The sequence below is a fragment of the Aspergillus foveolatus genome, assembly GCF_047715535.1.
Source record: "Aspergillus foveolatus strain CBS 279.81 unplaced genomic scaffold BDW70scaffold_47, whole genome shotgun sequence".
In the NCBI taxonomy this organism is placed as follows: Eukaryota; Fungi; Ascomycota; class Eurotiomycetes; order Eurotiales; family Aspergillaceae; genus Aspergillus; species Aspergillus foveolatus.
This window is the reverse complement of record NW_027396111.1, coordinates 131,305-154,967: the sequence shown is the minus strand read 5'-3', so window position 1 is coordinate 154,967 and position 23,663 is coordinate 131,305. Positions and strand designations below refer to the sequence as shown.

The 23,663-nt window shown below is 48.5% G+C and overlaps 8 protein-coding genes across 8 annotated transcripts; 5 read left to right on the top strand and 3 right to left on the bottom strand.

Annotated features, from left to right (window-relative positions):
* The first annotated feature begins 347 nt into the window (after positions 1–347).
* BDW70DRAFT_90631 (MFS-type transporter sphD) lies at positions 348–2,469 on the top strand. Its single transcript, XM_073745170.1, has 2 exons — positions 348–791; positions 853–2,469. Exons 1-2 carry the CDS (start codon positions 585–587, stop codon positions 2,323–2,325), a joined length of 1,680 nt encoding a protein of 559 aa, XP_073593582.1. The 5' UTR covers positions 348–584; the 3' UTR covers positions 2,326–2,469.
* A 1,167-nt stretch (positions 2,470–3,636) lies between these two features.
* BDW70DRAFT_152209 (uncharacterized protein) lies at positions 3,637–5,378 on the bottom strand (the record flags this gene model as incomplete). The annotated part of the gene is made up of 2 exons (XM_073739402.1): positions 3,637–4,702; positions 4,765–5,378. The coding sequence occupies 2 exons, from the start codon at positions 5,376–5,378 to the stop codon at positions 3,637–3,639; spliced, it is 1,680 nt and encodes a 559-aa protein (XP_073593581.1).
* A 1,851-nt stretch (positions 5,379–7,229) lies between these two features.
* BDW70DRAFT_141098 (uncharacterized protein) lies at positions 7,230–8,011 on the top strand. Its single transcript, XM_073737723.1, has 2 exons — positions 7,230–7,871; positions 7,931–8,011. Exon 1 carries the CDS (start codon positions 7,238–7,240, stop codon positions 7,625–7,627), a length of 390 nt encoding a protein of 129 aa, XP_073593580.1. The 5' UTR covers positions 7,230–7,237; the 3' UTR covers positions 7,628–7,871; positions 7,931–8,011.
* A 771-nt stretch (positions 8,012–8,782) lies between these two features.
* BDW70DRAFT_141096 (uncharacterized protein) lies at positions 8,783–9,036 on the bottom strand. Its single transcript, XM_073737722.1, has one exon. The coding sequence runs from the start codon at positions 8,998–9,000 to the stop codon at positions 8,842–8,844; it is 159 nt and encodes a 52-aa protein (XP_073593579.1). The 5' UTR covers positions 9,001–9,036; the 3' UTR covers positions 8,783–8,841.
* Positions 9,037–10,476: 1,440 nt separating this feature from the next.
* BDW70DRAFT_169913 (glycosyl hydrolases family 28-domain-containing protein) lies at positions 10,477–12,903 on the top strand (the record flags this gene model as incomplete). Its single annotated transcript, XM_073742807.1, has 4 exons — positions 10,477–10,551; positions 10,774–11,059; positions 11,118–12,490; positions 12,544–12,903. The coding sequence occupies 4 exons, from the start codon at positions 10,477–10,479 to the stop codon at positions 12,901–12,903; spliced, it is 2,094 nt and encodes a 697-aa protein (XP_073593578.1).
* A 268-nt stretch (positions 12,904–13,171) lies between these two features.
* BDW70DRAFT_90621 (putative nucleoside transporter) lies at positions 13,172–15,306 on the bottom strand. The gene has a single exon (XM_073745169.1). It carries the CDS (start codon positions 14,804–14,806, stop codon positions 13,229–13,231), a length of 1,578 nt encoding a protein of 525 aa, XP_073593577.1. The 5' UTR covers positions 14,807–15,306; the 3' UTR covers positions 13,172–13,228.
* Positions 15,307–17,014: 1,708 nt separating this feature from the next.
* BDW70DRAFT_141094 (cytochrome P450) lies at positions 17,015–19,040 on the top strand. Its single transcript, XM_073737721.1, has one exon. It carries the CDS (start codon positions 17,447–17,449, stop codon positions 19,007–19,009), a length of 1,563 nt encoding a protein of 520 aa, XP_073593576.1. The 5' UTR covers positions 17,015–17,446; the 3' UTR covers positions 19,010–19,040.
* A 2,666-nt stretch (positions 19,041–21,706) lies between these two features.
* On the top strand, positions 21,707–23,188 carry BDW70DRAFT_162298 (phosphatidylinositol-specific phospholipase C domain-containing protein; the record flags this gene model as incomplete). Its single annotated transcript, XM_073741108.1, has 1 exon — positions 21,707–23,188. The coding sequence occupies one exon, from the start codon at positions 21,707–21,709 to the stop codon at positions 23,186–23,188; it is 1,482 nt and encodes a 493-aa protein (XP_073593575.1).
* Between the last annotated feature and the right edge of the window lie 475 nt (positions 23,189–23,663).

Sequence of the window (23,663 nt, the reverse complement as noted above, 5' to 3'; positions counted from 1 at the left end):
TCAAGGTCGCCCATTGAATGGAAGATTACTATTTTTCTGACGACATCCATATGGTCTGTGCAAACCAAGCAAGCGCTTACCCATTATCCTCAAGCTGATATCAAACTAATTCTGAGCAACATCAGCTTGGTCCCTTAGTAAGATCTTTTGTCCAGGGTAAGAGTAAGAGGGCCTAGTGTAAGACCGACGGTTCCAATGGTAAACCCGTCATTACCGCTTTCCCGTGGTAATCCATTATGCAGTACTAGGTATCGTCTCGTATCGGAGTATCCGCGCAGTAAGCCCGTCAGTCAGCCGTCAATGCAACGCTAAGCACCTGGCCCACACCCACATTCATCCCGTCAGCTGCCAGTCCTGGGGCCCAAGGACCAAGAACAGAACAGATGAGGACAATGGGAAGTCCGACGTCTGCCTGGCTCCGGCGTCTGCTCGGAGTAAGAGTAGGAGTAGGAGTAGGAGTTAAGAGGCGAGGATGTGGCCCGGCGTGTGTTTAACTGCTGGATCCGCCTTCCCCCGTCAGCTCTGATTCCATCTCAGCCTCGACTGACATCTACCAGCGTCAACTGGACAAGGACGAAGGGAGCATGGAGAAAACCACGAGCCAGAGCCGGGGCCACGACCAGGATACGGAGGCCAGAGTGACCCGGCAAGACGAGGCCGCGTCCGGGTCCCAGTCACCAACGCCGGCGCCGCAAAAAAAGCACTACTCCTTCTACCTGTCGATCCTGATGCTGGCGGTGATTTCCCTGATCGTGTCCTGGGATGTGACGGCCCTGTCGTTGGCTTTGCCGGTAAGTCTTTTGCCTCACATGGCCACGGCGCTTCTGTCAAGCTAACCAATTCATCTCGCAGGTCATAGCCGACCAACTGCACGGGACCAACTTCCAGTCCTTCTGGGCCAACATCGCCTTCATCCTCGGCATAGCCGTCACTCAGCCCGTCTACTCCAGCACCTCGGATGTGGTGGGCCGCAAATACGTCCTCTACGCCTCCATCATCCTCTTCGGGATCGGGTCGATCGTCTTCGCCACCGCAACAAACATGGACATTATCGTCGTCGGCCGGCTGATCAAGGGTCTGGGGGCAGGCGGGCTAGACGTCCTGCAAACCATCATCCTCTGTGACATCACGACCATGAAGGAGCGCCCGCGGTGGCTGGGCGTCATGTCCATGGCGAATGCCGTGGGCGCCGTGACGGGCCCCTTCATCGGCGGCCAGTTCGCGCAGGAGGTTGGATGGCCCTGGCTGGGCTGGATCAATCTCATCACCGCGGGCGCCACGGGCGTTCTGGCCTTCTTCTTCCTCCATCTCACTCCGTTAGAAGGGAGCGTCAATGAGAAGATCCGCAGACTCGACTGGCTCGGCTTCGCGCTGTTTATCGTCATCGGCACTACCATTGCCCTACCGCTCAGCTGGGCGGATACCCTCTACCCCTGGGGCTCATGGCAGACGCTCGTCCCGCTGCTCATCGGCCTCCTGCTGATCGTTCCCTTCGGGTTCGTCGAGAACCGAGCCGTAGCGCCCATGATCCCATACCAGATCTTCGACAACATCTCCATCATCACGGGAACCCTATCCGGTGCGTTCTACGGCGCCCTCCTAAACCCGGTCCTCCTCTACCTCCCGCTCTTCTTCGAAGCCGTCTACCTGGAAACACCGATCCAAGCGGCCAAATCCATTCTCCCGCTCTGCTGCCTCGTCGTGGCAATGAGCATCATCGTCTCCCTGCTCATCGACTGGAGACGTAAGTACCGCATCGCCCTCTGGACAGGCTGGATCATCACCGCTATCTTCCTAGGCCTAAACTACATGGTTGACGCAGATTCCACCCGCGCACAAGCCTACGCTTTCCAGGCAATCCTAGGCGCCGGACTTGGCACGACTCTCGTCGCGACAATGATCACTGTCCTCGCGAGCGTGCGAAAGGTCGATGACGAGGGTCTCGCAGCCGGGATGCTGGTGACAGCGCGGTTCGTGGGATCCCTGCTCGGCCTGGCGATCTGCTCGACGGTGTTCAATTCCCTGTTCGAGCGCGGAATGTCGCAACTGACCGGGACCGGAACCGAGTTGCCCGAGTCCATTTCCGTGCTGCGCGATGCAAGCCAGGCGGTCGGGTTTATTCCGCAGATGAAGGAGATTCACGATGTGGATGCAGAGGTGATGCGGGTTGTGACGGGTGCTTATGAGGATGCGTTCCATACTATCTGGGTGGTTTTGGCGGCGATTGCGGGATTGGCGGCGGCGCTTTCGTTGCTTACGAGGCAGAATTCGTTGGAGAAGGAGGATGTTGGGAGGCAGGGGTGGAAGGTGCCGGAGAGTTCGTAGGACTTGGAACTGGTCTTGGACTGGATTGGCCTTGGTTTTGGTTGTAACTGAGTGGGTAGGGTAATCTCTCTACCCTGCATTGGGATGTATCTTAACTAGGGTAGACGGTTCGAAAAGAGCCCTGTACATAATCTCCAATAAAACAAAAAGCCTACCTCTATATATCTGCAGCCCTATACTAGTATACTATAACACACCAACACAACGCACAAGCTATCCACAACCTTAGCAACCCCCTGCTACCCTACCTACCTACCTACCTATCCCCGCAGTGCAATCCCCACCCCTCCGCTACAAACACAAAAGGTAATAAGCAACCACATCCCTCACCTGCTCCTCAAACCTCCTAAACTCCATTCCCAGAACCTTCGCCGACTCTTGCGCATCAACCCTAAACACCGACGACGGCAGACTCCCCTTCCCCCGCAATACTCGCCTCTCAACAGCCTCGGGGAACCACCACGCCACAATCCCAGAACACTCATCCAACCGCGTCCCCATTTCCCCGCCCGAGCTCAGAATGCCATAAAAATATATTAATCTTATTAAAATTTAGCTAAGTAAGATGGAAGAATTTAATTTATAATATAAGCTTAAATAAGAATAAAATTCTAAGTATATGGTGAAACCCTCCTTTTGTTCCAAGACGTATAATGATAGATTATATTTAAAGAGTTATTATTAGTGTTCTAACAGGGATTGAGGATAACTTCGAGTATGTCGGCTTTGAATGGTTATGGTCAGATTAGAGCATACCTGACCTGGAGTTAGGGCTTCGTGCTCAGGCATGACTGAGGGACTAAAAGGGGGTTGGTACATAATAAATGAACTCTGCGGTGAGAGATTTGACTCATTTAGCTTCGTTCTCAATATTGTATGTCGATCATTTAAGGGTTTCGTAGGCGTCGATAGAGATAGTAATATATGGCCCGTAAAACTTCATTGTTGGATTAACTAAACAAGTTCTAAGAAAGCATTCTTTCACTATTTACAGTGACTGATATCGAACCAGCAACTGAGCGGGAAGAAAAGCAAATATCAACACCATAGGTAGTTCATAGTTCCCAATATGACCGTGCCGGAGTTCCCACCTCAACGGAAATTGTCCGCTCTCGCTTGTAAAAGTTTAAACACAATATAGTTGTGCTGCTTCGCACTTCACAGGACTCTGTTTGGGGCTCCAAACTCCAGAGAACAACTATGTTGATTCGTATATCGCGGAAGAGTCTTCTCAGGGAGGTGATAAGGGCCCCGCGCATAGTCACTTGTTTTCATCAGTCATAGATATATAGATCAGCTAGTGTAATTCAGCTAGCGAAACAAGAATCCTATCTCATCGTCCAGCGAAGTCTCCGGCGTAGTCTGCTCAGAATCCTCATCACAGGGATGCACCTGGCCGGGCCGCAGCTTGAAATCCAGAATCATATACTCGGCCATATTATGACACTGGGTTAGGGCTTCCGACCATGACGGCCGAGGAACCCAGCGATTGGTCTCGATGACTGCCCTATGCCCATCCAGCAAATGCACATGAAGAATGTCATTTCCGCGATGCATCCTATCATTCGGCAGAAACGATCGGCGAGGGCCGCCAGTTCGTGTAGGCGGAAGGGTAACCTCCCGATGCATGCCCTTGAACAACACGTTGCCCTTGGTGCCGTAGATGTTCTTGTGCGCCTGCATCGTCTTGTTTAAAGCTCCCTCGCGCTCGATCAACGCCGCGACTCGAGGCTCATGGTACTCGTCGATTAAGACCACAAGGGACCGAAACGGATCGACAGCCACAGGAGTCGAAACCAACGAGCCAAATACTTTCGTCCGGTGGTCTACAAGCTGGAGATGCTGCGCGAAAAACCGCCCATCCGGTGTCGGGGTGAACTTTCTGATTATCAGTGCCTTGAAGTCAGGCGTATTGTCTACGACTGCAAATCCGCGCTGGTCCGGCGAAACCAAAAGTGTTGTGCGGTCCTGCCTTGTAAACGGAATCTGTTGAAGCACGTTCCCTGTCTCACTGTCCATGATCTGGAGGATGCTGCTCCGGTGCAACGCGTTATGGACGGGTATAATGCCCACGAAAACCTCACGGCCTGCAAGTTTGACTAGGGCAGAGTGGCTTTCGGAAAGGCATTTGCGGCCAAAAGTCTCAATGTGCCAAGCGTCTTCCCAGTTCACATTGTGCAATGGAGTCTCATACAGCAAGGCACCGGAGTTGATATCAAGGGCTGCAATGACTCGGTCGTTCACGTAGTACGCTCTCTCTGCACCAAGCAACACTGGCCTCAGTATTCTGCAGTCACCTATCGGATCCAAGACTACTGTCGCAAGCTCGTCGCGCCTCCACTTGATCTTTCCGGTATTCAAGTCAACCAGGAAGTCCCTGCCATTCAATCAGCTCATAAAATCTCTCAACCTATCCAGCTGTGTGGGCTTAATACGTACTTATACATCCCAACCATTGGCAATGCCCGAATCAGAAGACAACCCTCCTTGTTCAAACGCAGACTCTCTATCTGGGCAAGGTCCTCGTCCTCCTTCAGCTCCAGCTTCAGTGTCTGAGTCGGGCGGAGCGACCCGTCTGCACGGAAACTGAGATCCTGCCAGTGTATATGGCGCCCATCGTACCAGGCTGCATAGTCCCCCGCTACAGTAAAAAGCTTCATGTACGCCGAGATTTTTCGCCCGGCACTCGCCCTGCCAGCGGGGAAGGTAGCAAATGGTGCGGCCTGCTCTTTATAAACCTTGACTGACACGTTTTCGTCTTGTTTGATTTTTGGATTCCAGGCGTCGGGGAAATGGACGCGAAGACCAAGGGTGCATATCCAGAGTCGCATGAGTTTCCTCCAGGCTTTATCGACTCGCTCGCAGCGAACAATGGACACAGGATCCAGGTACTCGAAAATAATACTCGCGCAGTCAAAATTGAGACAGCGGAATGGATCGGTGCAGCTGATGTGGGCGGTATACTTTCGGCAGCGGCGTTTTCGTGGTGCAGGAGAAGAGCTAGGGTTGTCCCTCCTACCGGTCAGGGCTGCAGCTTTTCTTTTCGCGGCCATTTAATGTGCTTTAGGTGTAGGATAGAGATAGAAAGACTGATCTAAAGATTAGGATGGAGTAGAGACTTTTGTAAGCTGCGTGTGTGATTGCCGACTCGAGCATTCTGCTATAACCTTCTATGCTACTCTTTCCTATCGAGCCCTGCTGGAACAATGAGCAGACCATTTTTTTTTTGTTCTGCCTAGTGCCGAAACACACTCATACATTTCTTTATTTGGTAAAAGGAAGGCTAGGAAAGGCACAAAGAGTTCATCAAACTTGCGGCGATTATTGATCTGAGGCGCCTTGATTGACTGTTAACCCTATTTCATGTCACGGGACATGCGCGCTTTCAGCTCCTCAGCTTCCAGAGGAGTTCCAGACAACTTGTTGGCTCTGTTACAAACTAAATCAGGTAAAGATTAAATCTACAAAAGTAAGATTAGTGGTCTATAATAATCCACCCTGTTTAGCCTCAAGTTTGTCTAACCTTGTGGATTGAAGACTAGTCACGTACCAGCGACGAGTCAGAATACTTCCACCATGAAGTGCCCAATTTTTAATTCCAATATCCAAATGAGGATTTTTCTCAAATATTCACGACGGGAGCTTGACCCAATTGAATTATGGTAAGTGGTGAACAGCAGCACCATACCGGTTCGGCAGCCGCGTCGTTTGCCAACAAAAACCTCTGGATTACGTTTACACCATGCGCCGGTGATTCTTATGTTATAAAGATGCAACTGGACCACATTCTTGCTCCATCATTGAAGAATATTGCGATATTTTTTGTACAGAACTTGCACACACTCTCTGCCTAAAATCGCATTGATATCGACCGTGGAGAGTACCTCGTACAGCCGGATGTTTCTGACCACTATTATTAGTGACACAACGGACACTCGCCAATTAAACAGGGCATGAAAAGCGCAGGCCTAGGACGCTTCCTAGCATTTACATTACTGGTTCCTTCCCGAGCTAATACGTTCTCGTCGCCATCTTTCATACCGATCGATATCGGCTGTTTTGGAGCCGCGCCCCATCCTGGTAATTTATACTTATGACAGGAATATTTGCTGGGTTGGGACGCAGTAATCTGAACTACAGATGGACGTACCGCGTCATGCACGCAGCGGCGGAGGAACAAATAGCTGCCAGGAAGCAAACGGCGCTACTGAATGCATTATAAAGTAACTCCGCTGGAGCAAGGAATGCCGGCCGGCCGAATACGGAGGCTCAACACTATGTAAAGTCAAGGGCTCGAGACTTGGCTCCGAGCATTATCCAATATCATTTGGGCTGTGGTGCTTTGATGCAGGGTAATAAAGATGCTGCGCTGTGAGTTTTAAAGTCCTTTTCGACAGGACCAGTCTGAAACCCCACCTTGGGCTTACTGACATCTGTCCGTTTATTTAAGTCGCCATCTCCGAGAAGCTACTGTAATTAGCTTTATTCATAAGGGTACTCACCCTGCAAAGTACGCTTGATGCTAGTTTAAGCTATCTGAAGACCTACGTCAAGCTCGTCGACTAGACGCCTACGCCAATCTTGAGCTTGCGAATGCCAAAGCTTCAAACTTCTAGATCGTTAACAAGATATTCGAAACGTCCGATAGGCCAGACTCTTCATTTAATGGGAAGGACTTTGATTCCCTAATACATATTAGCCAAAGATAGATAGTTCCTCCTGTGTTACGCAGTTCGGCATAAGACGGGCACTGTTGCCATTATGGTTGCTATGTGAAAAAAATAGGTGAAACCAGAACGTTGTCTTAAAACAACATATAACATGTTGACATATCAATGTGTAAGCAGGAATTCTTAGGTATAGTCGAAGAAGCCAACGAGCGCAACACAGAATATGTCGGACGACTTGAATTATGCAGCTAATATTCTTGGCTCCTCACATAGCCTCAATCTGCAATTCCTGGTATGATAATTTATGGAAATCCGGCAATCGCTTCATTATTGCCGCTCTGAGACTGTTCACGTCGTCTACCATTTCAATGCCGAACTTGTCGCACACAGTTTGCACATTGCCTCTCTTCCAATATCCCTCCGGACAGGCCACGATAGCTTTCCCCAGCACCCCTGCACATATCCCAACCTCCAACAAACTGATAGGCTTGCGTTTCTGGGTGAAAATAGACGACAACAATATCGGCCTGGTCCTGTTTATCCAACTCCCACTTCACTTGCTGGCGGTGAGGCGGGAAATCAACATCCTCCCGCCACGAGCTATCCTAATCAGCTCGATATGCGTTATATAAGGTAACCGGTATATTGGAGAGGGAGGCACATAACGACTTCCGCTAATCGTTCGCGTCCTTTGCTGGTTGTTCCAGCAAAAAAGACGGAAATAACGCTGCGGGAAGGTTCGTCTGAAGGTGCGCGGATAATTTGACACCGTGATCCTGCCATAGGGGAGGAAGACAGCGTATTTTGATGTAATGCTTGAATGGAATGGGTAGGGGATACAGGACGGATGATATGGGTTTGAAAGCTAGGTCGTCTCTGTAAAGTGTTAGCTTGGGTAGATGAGCCTTCTCTCCAGGCAGAAAGTGGGCAACAACTCTCAATATCGTCTTACTGTTGAAAAATATACAGTACTGGCAAACCTGTTTTGGTAGGAAATCAATAGAGGTCTATCAAGCTGGTAGGTATTACACAGGGCCTGCCTCAGGCTGGGGTTAAGAGGGGTAAGCACAGGTCCCAACGGTGAGGGCCTAGGCCCCTAAGTCTCACACGCCAAGGTGTGGAATAATCATGCACCGGAAAGGGGCAGCCAGGGGCCCCGTATCGGCTACAATGAGAGCAGATTCAGCTTGAATGCGTCTAAGAGTATGGAGAATGCGTGTTGCTTGTCTGTTCATCTGAAATACTGCATCAATAGAAGAGTCTTGGCCCACTGCATCTACTAAATCTTCGGCTTACCACTGCTACTATGTCTGGTTGTACTAGACTGCGGCAACATCCGCGATATATCCAAATCCGCATATCCGCGGATATGGACGTAATCTGATATCCAAATATCCGCAGCGATACGATATGGATAGTAGAAGGTATCCGCAATGCGGATTTGGATTCTTTGTGGATAGACAAACAAACCAAACATGACTATATCTGTTGCTGCATAATTTATGCACGTTTTGTATGTAATATTGTTCAAGGAGTGTATTGAGCCACAATTCAAACATGAGAATCTTGATGCTAACAATATATCAAGCTGTATTTAGAAGACTTCTAATCTGCTGCTGGCACAATACAGACTCAGGAATATATTCAGAGATAGATAACGGAGTAGATACAACAGACAGGCTACAGAGTCAGGCTATTAGCAGTAACAGTGGCATGTTTATGCAACAAGGTTTAGTAGTGATATATATTTGATCCATCCTGGGAGATAGTATCATAGAGAAGCATGTAGTGCTGGCAAGCTTGTCAAAGCCAGAACATGCGTATATTACTGATATTAATCAGCACATTATACGTCATGTGTCAGGCTAGATTGGGTTAATCTAGCGAAAAGTATGCTAGTGCGGATAGTAACAAGATATCCATATCGTATCAGCGCGGATTTGGATGTGAATAAAGATAGCAACTCAGGTATCTGGTATCCGCATGGATACGATATGGATAGCATTTGCCATCTGATATCCGCGGATATGCCGCAGTCTAGGTTGTACTATGTATAAAATAGCAATTTACTAGTGTTGCTTGAATTAGCGTACATATATTGGAGTGGACGGTCTGGAATTCTTCGCTGAGGTTGTCTTTTGTACACCAAAACAAATCCTCATTCAATATCTCCCAGCTGCCGAATGAGATAGGAGGCAAACTACATGGCATAACTGCCATCCACTAAATTCATAGCCAGCTGTCCTTAAGCGTCTGCCGCTTTTTCGTCCAGAGTGTCCAGCGACTTTCTGTAAGAAATGTTCCATATTATACATATAAAAGGGTGGCAGGAACGGCTTGCCTCGCTTCCTTACGAAACAACCTCTCATAAGATCACAGAAGAAGATTGACACGTTTATTGGAGATAAAAGCTTGCGTCCTGACTCTATAAATAGGGCGAAACTCTTAGTGGATATTACTCGCGGCAGACGCGATTATATGCAGCATTTGCTGTCCCGAATAACCGTATCGCAAGAGATCACAAGACCTGGAGAAGCAGCACCCTTATGCATGGGGGAGAGACATCAGGGTTGGTCAGCCTGGAGCAAGAAGTCATCCTTTCCTACCGTATCCTGTTTAGGCCGTTTGCTTATAAGTGCCAGGTACTACCTTCTTATAACTAGAAGCCTTTCTTGCTCACCCAGACGCAGGGGTTAACCATGTTAATAAGCTTGCCTAGTCCGCTCCTTTCTATACTACAGAGTAATATAATCTAGGAGGTGCAGGTAGGCTCCTAATATGTGGAGTTTAACTAGATTTTAGAAATTTTTCGCATAAAATACCAATATCCAGAGCTGTTGTAGCGAAGCAAGAAAATATCGTATAATTATTAGAGATTGCAATAGCCCTAAATTAGATTTGCGATTCAGAATCACCCTTATTTCTCCTCTGTCCTCAGCACAGCTTATTATTCAGGCATAGCTTGTCACAACCTGAAAAATATTACGCGTAATGCTATAAATGCTATAGAGGCCGAGAAATTTTTCCAAGCCTTTTTTACAAAGCTTAGCCCTCTTCGCCTTCGAACGGGTGCGGGATGCGTTATTTGCAACGCTTTCATTGACGGAAAAACTCTTCTTTGTGGAGGGAGCTCCACTGGGTGGGCGAAGTACTCCGGAGAGGACTCTAGATTTTTCACTATACTGATGTTTAAAGCCAGCACGCAAATTTCCGGGATCGGTGGATGGTGGATATTGACCCTCCTCAACTATTCAAGCAGAGCAACTCCCAATTCGCGGGAATGTAGGAGCTCTATCAAGTACCATCTCTTCCAATCTTGACATGAGGTTGCTGGGAAATTATGTTCCCAGGCTCGGACCTTCCTGAGGGTCGAGGGTCAAGGGCTATAAAGATGTCTGAGTAGTCCCGCCGCTCACCATTCAATCTTTGGTTGGACCCGACTCATTTACAACATCCTATTGCACAAGTGGCACCTACGATCATGTTAGGCTTTATTTTCCTGTTGTCTAGCTGCTTTGCCGGGTCTGTGGCGTCTGAATGGCTTCCTGGGTATCCTGTTTGGGATAACCAATTCCAAATTCCTTGCATGGGGTCTAAGGCCAGAACATCTCCATCGAGAGGCGCAATCGTCGTCGATCAAAGTGAGCCTGGGTACGCGGAATCGTACAAAACTGTGCAAGAAGGGGTGGATGCACTTAATGCCACAACAGACGTCTCCCAGGAGCTCTTCATCTTTCCTGGAACCTACGCGGAGCAGGTCTACATTCCTCCGCTTGAGTCTAACCTCACAATCCAGGGGTATACGTGCGATTCAACTTCGTATGAAGGAAATGCTGCCACCATTACCTACAATCTTGCTCTTATCAATACAACCAATGATGACCATACAGCGACCCTGCGGCAATGGAACACAAATACAAAGATATACAACCTCAACATTGTCAATACATTTGGACACATTCCGCAAAATGGCCAGAACCTGGCCCTTTCTGCATACAAGGCGAACCAGGGCTACTATGGTTGTCAATTCATCGGATACCAGGACACCGTCCTAGCAGAAACAGGTGAGTATCAGCTGCGTCTAGTACCTTCTCCTTTTTACTTGGTCTGACTGTTCTGTAGGCTACCAGCTATACGCCAAAAGTCTTATTGTTGGGGCAGTTGATTTCATCTTCGGACAAACAGCGCTGGCATGGTTTGAAAACGTGGATATACGGACCATTGCAGCCGGCTGCGTGACAGCCTCTGGGCGGAGCAGCGATAGCAATCCGTCCTGGTATGTGATCAGCCGTTCTAATGTATCAGGGATCAATGATACCGTTCCGGCTGCTGATAACTATCTCGGCCGGCCATGGGGGTCGTTCGCTCGCGTTGTATTTCAGCAGACTTACCTGGGTAAAATTATTGCACCGGCTGGGTGGGAGCAATGGTCGACCAGCAGCCCTAACACGGAGAATGTCACATTTGTGGAGTATGCAAACTACGGCCCTGGATCTGTCCTGGAAGAGGGACCGCGAGCGAGCTTCAGTGAGCAATTGGATGCGCCGATCGAGATCCAATCGATTCTGGGACATAACTTTCAACACGAGTGGTGGGTGGATACTGATTACCTGGAGGAGAGTGATCTTGTCTCTTCTTGCACCGTGGCAGGCCTTGAAAAAGTGTCACAGAAAGCAGATCAAAACTGTAGCACGACTGTCAAGGCATCTACAATATCCACCACAGTCACAGCAACTTCGGCAACAGCATCTGCCACAGTATCAGCAACATTATCAACGCCAACGCTAACGTCAACTACGACTTCCACCAGAAGTCACTGTACCTTTACTGAATACAGCCAGATACCCTCTGCTGTTGCATCGTGTTCGAGCATCGTGCTGTCCAACATTGCTGTACCCAATGGATCCGCCATTGACCTGTCTAATCTGCAAACGGGAACCACGATCACGTTTGATGGACTGACAACATTTGGCTTCACGAATTCGTCATCCTTCGATCCAGTAACCATTGGAGGAAAGGACATCACCATCACCGCTACAGAAGGCGCTGTGATTGACGGGAATGGCCAGGCTTATTGGGACGGCTTGGGCTCTAATGGAGGCGTGCCGAAGCCCGACCATTTCATCGTAGTCAATAAAGTGACAGGAAACTCAGTGATTGAGAGGCTATATATTCAGAACTGGCCGGTACATCTCTTCTCAATCAGCGGTTGCTCGAATCTCACCTTCCAGGATATGGTTCTGAACAACACGGCTGGAAATGAACCGAATGCTCGAAGCAGTGGTTTGGCTGCAGCGCATAACTCCGACGGCTTCGATGTCAGCAGTTCTTATAATATCACCATCCGGCGCAATTCGGTATACAATCAAGATGATTGCGTGGCCATCACCAGCGGAAACAACATAACTGTTTCGGAAATGCTGTGCAGCGGAGGACACGGCTTGTCCATTGGTTCAGTTGGGGGGAAATCCAACAACAACGTCACTAATATCCTGGTATGATTCATAGTTCTCAATACTCATGGTATCATGTACTAACAAAAGGCCAGTTCACAAACTCAATTGTTATTGACTCTCAGAATGGCGCCCGGATCAAAACCAACTACAACACAACCGGATTTGTATCGAATGTGACTTACTCTAACATCGCAGTAAACAACGTCACTATTTATGGCATTGATCTCCAACAGGATTACCTGAATGGTGGGCCTACGGGAATTCCATCGTCAGGTGTGATTGTGGAGAATATTTTGTGGCAGAATGTAACAGGGTCGATGGCTTTATCGGGGCAAGACTACTACATTCTGTGCGGCACAGATTCCTGCTCTAACCTGGCTTTCGAGGACGTGTCTATTACTGGGGGCGGAGTGCCTAGTAGCTGTAACTATGATGTGACAGGGTGTTCGTGATGGCAGGGACATGGGAATCGTGGGTTAGTTAGATCTATAAGCTTCCTGCTGTCCTGAATATACAGAATTTGTGAGGTCCTTGATTGAGTATGATTAAAGGAGATGAAAAATTCCATGCTCTAAAGAAGAGAAAAAAAGCTCTCTGTTGAAACTATAGTATGAATCGTGGAGTAATATAGGGCTATGGATATCGTAAGTGTATTATTCAGTGTGATAATATGAAAGGAACAGGTTCACAGAGATGCAATTGGAACATTTATAATGTGGCATTAAGAGGAAAGGGCAAGCTCTAATATGCTTTGTCTTAATGAACTTCCCTCTGGTCTTAACGACCAGAATACTGCAATTCCAAATACCTCGCCGGAGCATAGGTCACGGCAGTAACAACGAAAGTCAGCTCGTTGGCAACATCACCGCCAGACTCTCCAATCACCTTAGCCAGAGGTCCAATGAACCATGTCTCGTCCATTCCCATGCACCACGCTATAATACCGAGGCAAAAAGCTACGGCCGCAGCAATGCCGACGGGTAGTCTGGCGGGGTCGTTCCACCCTTCCAGGTCATAATTCTCGAAACTACCCTTGCGGAAGATAAAATGCTCCTGGAACAGGATAATGGCGTAGCTTGTACACCAGTAACCGAGCAAGCTGAGGAAATTTTGAAGATACTCATTCAGCTTTGCTCTCCCGCCAACAGCTAACCCCAGAATACAGGCAAAGCAGAATAATGTCCAGAGAAAACGCGGAATCCGCCCGAATGGTCGAGCCAGCTGCTGGAAGGAGATAGCAGCACTGTAAATGCTGATAACATTTTGGTTAATCCCGGATAGAACTAGAAGTGTCAGGAGAAATTTGGCAAATCCGCGTGGATGCAGCATCTCTTGGATGAGATAGCCCAGTCCTTGGTCCTCATAAGCAATTTGCCACTCTTGCTTATTCTTGAACGCAGAGGCGACCACGCAGCCTGCGATCATGGGAATACATGTAGGCAAGGCAATCCCTAATGTCGTCATGAGGAAGACTTTGACGCGGTTGACATCGGCCGGATAGTGGACGTAATAGTCGCTGGCCATGGTACACCACGAGGCGCTTGAGCCGTAGACGACCGCTAGTAAACTGAGCAGCGATCCCGACAGAGTGAGTCCTTCCGCGGATGCCGGACTCTCGTTATCCGCATACCGACCGGTCTCACCATAGATAATCATGAAGATTACGAAGAAGATCATCCAAGCATATCGCTCATAAACTAGGATCGCATTCAGTCCGGCGAAAGAGATAAAAAGTGCCACGACCGCCAGGATGACAATCCCCAGGATTAAAGAGACGTGGCCATCCGAAACTGCAGTCAAGGCCAGACCTCCAGTGATACACGAGACCGCCGCCCATCCCATCTGCTGGATGCCGTTGAGAAGCGCAATGAGTTTGTTGGGCCACCAGCCGAAGCTATACCGGCTTACACTGATCTGACGCAGGCCAGTTGCGCCACCAAACGTCGCGCAGAACCCTGTCAGCGCGCCGCCGAGAATGGAAGCGAAAATGATGATAAGGATCGATTGCTTGAGGCTCAGACCGAATTCCCAGCCGAGGAAGCCTGTCGCAAAACAGGAAGTGTTCATGACTCCACTAGCCCACAGCAAAGCCATCGTCAGCTCCTCGAACCAAGACACGGGCTTCTTGTCTTCGGCGCGTTTACGGTCGATGGCTTCTGACTCCACGCCGAGTTTTCTATTCATTCGTGCTTCCAACCCGTTGAGCCAAGACAAGACGCCACCTCCTGAGGCGTTATCGGAGAGTTGTGTAGTCTCTAGGCCAGGTGCATTGTTGGAGCTGACTTGGGGAATACCCTTCTCGGCCGCGTAGCTGACGGCGCGGACGCCTTTTTCGGGATCAGAATCAAACACCATTGTGATTCCAGTCTTGTGTGAACCGATAGGCCAACTGTTGTACTAGAATAATTAAGAAGAAAAAAAATTAGGCGGGAGGGGAGGAACAGAAAGGGGGAGAATTCTCGCGCGCGCAGGTACAGTGATGTGGGTGACCCCAACTGGACGGCAGGTGCGTCAGGAAGAGTATTGGGGAAGGGTGACAAACATATCTCAAACTACTGACAGATCTTGTTGTCTTAACTACCGATTGAAGAGGACTTTCATTTTCAAATGTTCCCCACGCAAAAGGTTGAAAAGGCTTATCGAAAAGCTTGACGGTTGCATTCTGAAGGTGGGGTAGCCCTAAAACTTCCTAATTAGGGCCTGTCGCCGCGGCTATTGACTCTCTGCCATCCGCTTAAACTGTTAGTCTCTCCAAACGCTTTTTTTAACTGTTGCCCTAGCGAATCAAAATGATCCAGGCTTATCTGTCAGTTGGTCTTCGCCTCGTTTATCACTAGTGCCTCCGCGACGGTTCGTCTCCCTCATTCCCTATGCCCATTCTGTATTCTACGGGTCAGAGTACTCATTTTTGATACGTACGATACTACTAGTTATTATGTGAATTTTTCGATGCAGGAAATGAGCTGCTACCGCTCAAGTCCATGGTTGTTAGAGACGCGAATGTTCTGACATGCGGTTCTGGCAATAGAATCGGATACTGTCCAGGGTTCTTGTTTCTGGTTCTGAAGTTCTCGAAAGCTGCGGGGGATATTATAACGCAGCAAAGCTCCTGTCAAGTTGGCATCCTCTTCAGGAAACTGAGGTGTAGTTTGAACGATGATGAGGACTTGCCACCGTGATCAGGAGGACCGGCCAACACTAGCGCGGTCCTGGGAATAAATCATGTTAGTCGTGCGACATCTACACGTGATGCCAAGGCCGCTAAGTGTTAGCAGGACTAGCAAAATGGCGTCGAGTTTGGCCACTTCGATTGCTAAATCTGTGTCATTGTTATATGTAGTCTTAAGGTTTTACTGGAATTGCTCATAAGGTTCCCTAGTATTATAGAATACTGGGACGTTTGAATTCACGAAGTGTAAGGTTTAAAATGAAGAGTATTAGAATATAAGGACAAGCCTTCTCAATAAAGGAAGGTATATTGAAACTGATACGGAAATATCATGTGACCTTCGTGTACACGATGAGTCTCTGTGGCTGGTGACAACCAGAATAAAAGCCCTTACTAATAAGGGTTGACCCTTTTTGGTGTAAGTGGCAAAATCTCACAGCTGGCTTACACCACGTGATATAAGCGGCCTAATCTCCAACCCCTTTTTTCATTATACTGTAGGGATCCAAGAGAGAGAGAGATTGAAGAAGAGATCTATCGCAACAAGATAGAGAATCAATCGTCATATGGCATCCGATCCTTAGTAGGCTACGTTCGTGTAGTTGATACAGCTTCCTTCTGCCCTTCCCCCTCTGAGCTTCCACAACAGAAACGCCCTACCAACTCGCATGCCAGTAGTTAACTTTATGAACACGAGCCTCAAAGTTTGTATAGGCAGGTCTTATGGTACATCCCTTGTTTCGCTCATGTGCGCCAGCTGCAGCAACCTAGAAAAAAGCTCGGTCTGGATGAGCTTCCACCTTCCTGCTATAGGGTGACCCTGCATAGGACCTTTTTGGCGTTGGTGAAACTAATATCTACTCCACCATTGAGGAGCTGTAAGTGCCATACACAGTTGCATGTTATCGTTTTGTTCATGCACAAAGTCCACCAGTCCATCTGGCTCCTTGTCAACCGTCCATAACTCCTACCCTGCCAACTTCCCCAGTGGCGTAAACCCACGTTATGAGTGACAAAACAGGCCGCTCCTTTTTCGGTAGTGAATGTGAAGACGGATACAGATTGCTAATATTTTTTTTATGAACCCTGCGATTACAGATATCTTCTTGACTATTGGTTGCGAGAAAAGTAGCCAGCATGATCCTACTTGCCACCTGCACATAGCATCAGCTAAACGGCGATGGACGTTCTGTGAGGTTAAGCAGCCTATGGTAGTGCTTCAATGTCCCGCGGCTCAGAACTAGCGTAGCCTATTTACAGCCATCGGGTGGTCAGAAGAGTACTGTGGACCAATGACACAATGACTCAACGTTGCCGAGAGGAATAAACCAATACCTCTGACAGTATCTTGTAAGTGGTCGAGTAACGGCATTTACCCGGCAATTCAGAAATGTTTTGAGCAGGTCATCCACATAGCTGGATGAGACTTAAAGCCGGAAAAAGGTTCAGGGACGGCAAAGAACTACCTATGGAAAATACCCAATGGCGACTAAAGAGATTGCACTAATGAATTAGCATAACAATGGACGCCAAACATGTGATTTGAGGGGCTGACCGAGGACCATCCTTCAGCATGAAGATTTCCGCAGGTTTACTCTGTCAACGTGTAAAGCATTCCTTATCAATAAGTGTGCTGCCGTTGGCAGCTGTCGATCTGTCTTAGCAACCAGTCATATATGGTTACTCGATTAGTAGTGGAGACATGTCGCATTGTATAGCCTGCCAAGGGCTCTGCCGTGTCTGCTATCTTATATTAAGTCTACTTCATTCCCAACCAGACGCTCCTTCAGAGCGGGCAGGTTGAATGGTTTGCGCAGCGGTCAAAAATGGCAATGTCTTTTTCCTATTCCCTGGCCGACGGCTTCTGGCCATGCGTCAAGCTCGGCGTCTCTCTAGCGCTAGTATACATCACTTCGCTCATTGTATACAACCGCTACTTCCACCCTCTACGACACTTCCCAGGCCCCGCTTGGGCCGCCATTAGCCCACTCTGGTATTTCAAAAGGATCCGCTCTGGCAATCCCCAGGACGTCCAGCACCCCCTGCACGAGCATTTTGGTGATTTCGCCCGTATTGGCCCGAACATCCTCGCCGTGCGTCACCCGGATGCTATCGAGACGGTGTTCGGTACGAAGAACGGAAAGGTCTGGCGCAAGGCCGCATTTTACGATAGCTTTGATCCACATGTCCGAAATGCGCGGACAGACAGCTTCTCTGAGCGCGATGATGCCAAGAATGCTGAGAGACGGCGGCTTGTCGGCGGCCTGTACGCGCAAGGCAATGTGCTGAGGTACGAGCCATGTGTAGATCGCCTGATCCGTCTGTTCCAGCTGCGCATGGAGGAGTACAGTGAGTCAGGGCAAGAGTTTGACATGAGCGTCTGGCTGGAGCGATACACGTTTGACGTGATTGGTGAGGTCTTCCACGGCCGGAGGGAGGGTTTCGGCATGCTCCGGGACGGGGCCGACTACAATGGGTGGTGTTATCTGATGGGTGTTATGCCGGACATTGGCGCTGCGACTACATACCTACCTTGGGGGTTTCGAAGTCTGTACCTGCTCTCTCAACTTGTCTTTCAAAGCTCCCGTGATGGAGTGAGGGGGATGCTCGACGTCACCAAACAGGCCGAAAGGGCAACCCTTGAGCGATGGGAGGAGATGCAGAAAGGGAAGGTTCCTTCCGAAAGTGATATCTTGACTGGCCTTCTGGAGATGGTCCAAGAAAGGGAAAAGAATGACAGTGACATGGCTTCATGGACGGTGGCTGACGTTGTGACCGAGGTTTGGGCTGTGATCTGGGCTGGGAGCGACACCACTGCCACTGCGCTGACGAGCATTTTCTACCACCTGCACCGGAATCCGTACAAGCTGGCGAGGCTGAGAGAGGAAATTGATGCCGCATTCGAAGATGGCCGACTACGGTTCCCTATTCGATTCAACGATGCAAGAAAACTCCCATATCTTCATGCTGTCATCCTGGAAAGCATGAGGGTGCATCCTTCTCTGGGGATCGGACTTCCACGTGAATCACCAGCAGGTGGTGCGAATATTGGAGGAACTTTCATTCCTGGGGGTGTTGAAGTCATCGTTAATCCCGCGGCAGTTCATTTCGATGAACGCTCTTTTGGAGCCGATGCGAAGGAATGGATTCCAGAACGGTGGCTGGCAGACACGGAGGCCACGAGGCGGATGGAGCGGTCGATGCTGCACTTTGGGTACGGGCCGCGCATGTGCATTGGCAGGCATATTAGCAATATTGAGATGTATAAACTGCTTCCCGCCCTCCTTCGTGAGTTTGAATTTGAGATGTTGGTTGACCGTTGGGAGGTGAAAGGATCATGGTTTCATCGCGCTCACAATGTGAAATGCAAGGTGAAAAGAAGGGGTTGATTAGTCTGGATAGACGGCACAGGCAGTTTTATGATACCTTCGAGATTTTACTACGAATGTATATGCATATATGATAGTCATGTCGAAACGGGAGAGGATTTATGTATAGAAAAAAGGCATTTTTCGTTCGGCCTCAGAAACCTAGATAATCCCTCCTGGGCATATGTTTATGAATTTCGTGACCAGTTTATAGCGTAGTTGGTAGAAACGTAAAGTAGAAAAGTAAATATAAAACAACTATCAAGTATATTCTCTATAACTAGACTTGTTAGCCCCCAGCTCAGCGCAGATTCTCCACCCCCAGATAAACAAGTAACTTGACCTAAATAATCCGAATACCCAATATGTAGAGTGTTTCTGAAAATGGAGAAAATATAATTTCCTGAATAGACTACTATTAGATAGAATGTGAGACGCCAGTTACTTCAGAATGAACGCGGTACGCCCGCCCCTCCAAATGGGCGAAATTCCAACGTCCGTCATCAAGATGTAGCTAGTGTGCGCAACCGGAGAGCAGACAGTCTGGAAAGCCACTTCAAGTCAGCATTGCGGGATATATCTAGGTGTTGGTTACCTGGCAGCCTCGATATCGAGTTGCCATTTTTTTATTCGAAATGAGCTGCAAATCACCACTAGAGATTTTTGCGAGCCTCCAAGAGCTGGTGGGTGAGAAATTTAGCATATAACCGCATCTCTCTTCAAACATACAATTTCCACATTAGTAAACGCAAGGCCCTGGTTTATAGCCCAAGCCGAAAACAATCACTCAGGAGCTGCAGCCCAGCTGAAGAAATACACCAAGCACGAGGGTCGCAGGTATTTGCATGAGATGAAGGGCAGGTTTAAGGAGGCTAACTGAATGAACATGCACAATGCCAGCGCTGATCATCCACAAGGTGGAGCAACAAAGGCGTCAAAACTTTACAAATAGGACATATTGACGTAACTCGACGATATAGAGCATTGTTTCGGGCCATGTTTACCTTAACAGCAATAGGTAGGGAAGTCATCCCTCTTCATTATATCGTGATTTAAGCCGTCTCTTACATCTTGCCCTCAGCGTGCTGGCACTGGAAATGTTATGGCAACCCCTTGTTTCACTCATCTTTTATGTATTGAATGCACCTGAGCTGTGTTGTCAAGGGTGCCATTGTCACCTGTAAGCTTCACAGAAATATTAAATTGTGACTAGTGAACAGGATGATCTTGCTTACTATTGTGAAGAAAGTTCTCAGATATCAGCTAGCGACACTGCTGTACATCGGCATCATTGAAAATCACGAGCCATTTTCCTCCGTTATGAATATGGCTTAGCGCTTGGAGTTGGAGTAAGTGCTTGGAGTTAGAGTAGCTGATACTCCAATATTGAGAGGCTATATAAGATGACACGTGTATCTCCCATCTTTCTGTTCTGTAACTAAGTCCATGAGCTCGCTCTCTCAGACAACAATCACTTAGGTTTCTCTATTCTGTGCCAACTTCCTCTGGCCAACCGTGGATTTCACTACACCTCCGCGCTCAAAGCTGATGTAGCCTTGATCTGTTCATTAACCTCTACTGCTGTTAATACCTCATATCTTCGTTTCGAGTGCTTGATGGATCGGAGGATGATATCAGTATCCTTTACTCGATTCGCCAATTGATCTTTAGAATCGTCGAGCATTGGGCTTAGCTGAAATAGCAATCATCCTCCATCACACCTGATGAAGCTGCGCCCGGTATGTCCGAGCCATGTTAGCAAAATCCTAAACCACGCCGAGCTGAGACCGTCTCATCATGGCCACGCTGGCCAGTCTTCCTGATATGGTGCCCGGACCCTTGATGTTCACCCATCACGCTGCCGCCACTTGAGGGGCTAGTTCACATGGACTTCTAAACATATCTTTAACCTAAGAGGAGGGAGTCAAAACCGGCTCCCCTCACAATTACTCTTTTTCTCCAGTTTCTGAAGCCTTCAGCGGCAATAATCTCTCCTTCTTCCCTCCACTTTCAGGTGACTTCCATACGATTCTTCCACATATTATTTGTCCTGTACTCCCTAATATGTATTGGTGGTGTCAGCCTGCATTGATATAGAGCTAATCAAGAGTGAGCTAGGTAACTTAAACAAGCCCTCTAGCCAATCCCGTCGAACAGGATCTCACAGGAGTTCTTCCACAAGATATGGCTGGCTGATTGATCACGTGGTGGTCCTAGGACGAACCATTCCAGCCCCAATTGTGAACATCGCAACTGTAAGCGGTGACTCGCCGAATCACCGTGCCAGTTTTAAAAATCGGGGACGTTGCAGAATGCAGCCTCCAGAACATCAAAGTCTTGCTCAATCACAATATCCCGCTTCTCTTTGCTGCGGTTGTCCTGCACACACTGCCGTCCTGGGAAACTTTGTGGCGTCACAATACGGATAGAATATACTCTACGGGCATGTCACTGGGATCTGGCCTACAAGGCAGGGTCTTCTTGCCTCGTATTTCAGCTTTGCCAAGATCATGCATCTAACTCCTGGCAGTCTCTGCCGAGGAAAGTGGTGTGAAGTCACGGACGACAGTGAACTATTCACACATATAAGTAGGTCTGGAAGGACATATCCTTGGGCATCAGAAGTGCTACGAATAGTAGATTCTGCTTTCTATTTCAATCCTCTACGTTCAATTCTGTGATCCTATCTGCATACTCTAAGCTATCCTCCAAAGCAACATGGGCTGGGACGAGAAGGGAATCCATTGCGGTGTGTGGATTAACCATACCGAAGTGGACGTTATCTTCCAACACAAGAATGATGTCCGTCGTTTCCACATGAGGGACAAGTGGGGTGATTGGGGATACGGAATTGATTTGTTTCTCGGCGATGCTGTGACGCCAACCAGCACCACCGTCAACCCCTGGAGCAGCACGGATATGAAGGTCAAAGGTGGAACCGCTGAGAAGTTTGAATTCCGAGTCGTGCGCAAGGGGAAGACCCTAGTATCTCGCTGGCAGGACATCAATGCGTACACTGGCAATCTCGGCGATGGCGACATGGGCAAGGTCCCTGGCGAGCAGAAGATTACCATTGTCGATGGCCTCATTATCCAGTATACCTTTTATGACGCAGGCAACTATCACACTGACGACCTGCCGAGCGCCCATCAGTGCTATGTTACTGTCGCTCCAGATCGGTCAGCATGGATGGCCGTGGTCATGCCACCTGGATCACCCACTGCGCAAAAGCCGTTCCATCGCTTTGTCCTACCAGCTGCCCATAACTTCGGCTTCAACACTATGGACAATTGTGCGGTGATGGCGAGTAAGCTAGGGCCTGCAGCCCTTGTCACTGAGGTCCTGCTCCCTCTCCTTGGTCCCCTGGGCTTCATAGGACATTTGGGACCGATCGCCGCGTCAAAGGCACTGGGCATTATGGAAGCGACGTCGCGCAACCAGAAGGACAACGTCCCAGATCAGTTGGCAATGGGTGCTCGGTTTTTCGAAGTGCGAGCATCCCGACTCAACCCGCAATTGCGCAGCTTGACCGGCCTCAATGACTTGTATTTTCATCACGGCATGCTCCCAGGGCAGCCAATCCTCACCTTTTTCCAGGACGCCGTCAACTTCCTGTGCGCGCAGCCGACCGAGATCATCGTGGTCTGGTTTACCTGGAACCAATGGAGCGAAGCCAACCCCGAACCCGATACCGTGTTGAAAATGCTCCAGGACTGCTTCAACGATGCCAAAGCTAAAGGTATGACGCTGGAACGAGGCACGTTCGCCGATTTGGACCGCCCAGTCGACACATTGCGCCAGGAAAACAAGCGCTTTATCATGTCCTTTAAGAACGAGGGTTACTACCCTTACGACAACTTCGATACGAAGCGGCATGCCATCGCTGACGGCTCTGGAATTATCACTGAGTTCAGCGAGATATCAGCCGAGAAACAAAAGGGAACACCCATGACTTATCTGCAGTGTCAGACTACCATGAGCTCGAATACCTATGGTCTGGCAGCGGCAATCACGTTCCATAATCGGATTCTTTTAGCACAGAAGGCCAAAACTGATCCCTTGACGCTGGATTGGCTTTATGCACATGTGAAGGCTCAGCTTGGTGACGATCATCTTCTTGTTATCATGAACGACTTCTTTGACCTTGCGACCTCGGATGTTGCGAACCAGCTTACCAAGACGAGGCTCTGGGATCCCTAGGTACGCTTATCGCTCACGTCTAGCTGATGTCCCGGGTGTTTATATCTGACATGAAATTGTTGCGACACTCGACCCATACACTGTGTATGCGATGAGAGGTCGGCCGACTGGGACAACCTAATATGTTAGCATTCCGTATATGTCATCAGGATCTGTCGAGTATATGTATGTCACGGACTATATTTTAACTATTGCTCTGGAACATGATCGCTCCTATTTGAATACAGACATTCGTTTACCTAGTTGCGTTTTATATACTTCTTGCAATCAGAGTCTTTATTAACATAGTAGTAGGAAGAAAAGAAGTAATTAATATTCTCAAGTACTGTTGAATTATATCGGTTTTATTCCGGCGCTCATCTAGTATAAAAATTATAAAAAAGATTTACAAATTAACAATAATTATTAGAAGTAGTAATAGTTTGCTAAGTACTAGGATAATAGCTAAATATACAGTATCTAAAATAGATAATTA

Coding starts and splice junctions, on each gene's coding strand:
- BDW70DRAFT_90631 (XM_073745170.1), top strand. CDS start 585: ATGGAGAAAACCACGAGCCAGAGCCGGGGCCACGACCAGGATACGGAG. Junction 792..852: donor CCCTGTCGTTGGCTTTGCCG/GTAAGTCTTTTG, acceptor TTCATCTCGCAG/GTCATAGCCGACCAACTGCA.
- BDW70DRAFT_141098 (XM_073737723.1), top strand. CDS start 7,238: ATGCAGCTAATATTCTTGGCTCCTCACATAGCCTCAATCTGCAATTCC.
- BDW70DRAFT_141094 (XM_073737721.1), top strand. CDS start 17,447: ATGGCAATGTCTTTTTCCTATTCCCTGGCCGACGGCTTCTGGCCATGC.
- BDW70DRAFT_141096 (XM_073737722.1), bottom strand. CDS start 9,000: ATGCTATCCATATCGTATCCATGCGGATACCAGATACCTGAGTTGCTA.
- BDW70DRAFT_90621 (XM_073745169.1), bottom strand. CDS start 14,806: ATGGTGTTTGATTCTGATCCCGAAAAAGGCGTCCGCGCCGTCAGCTAC.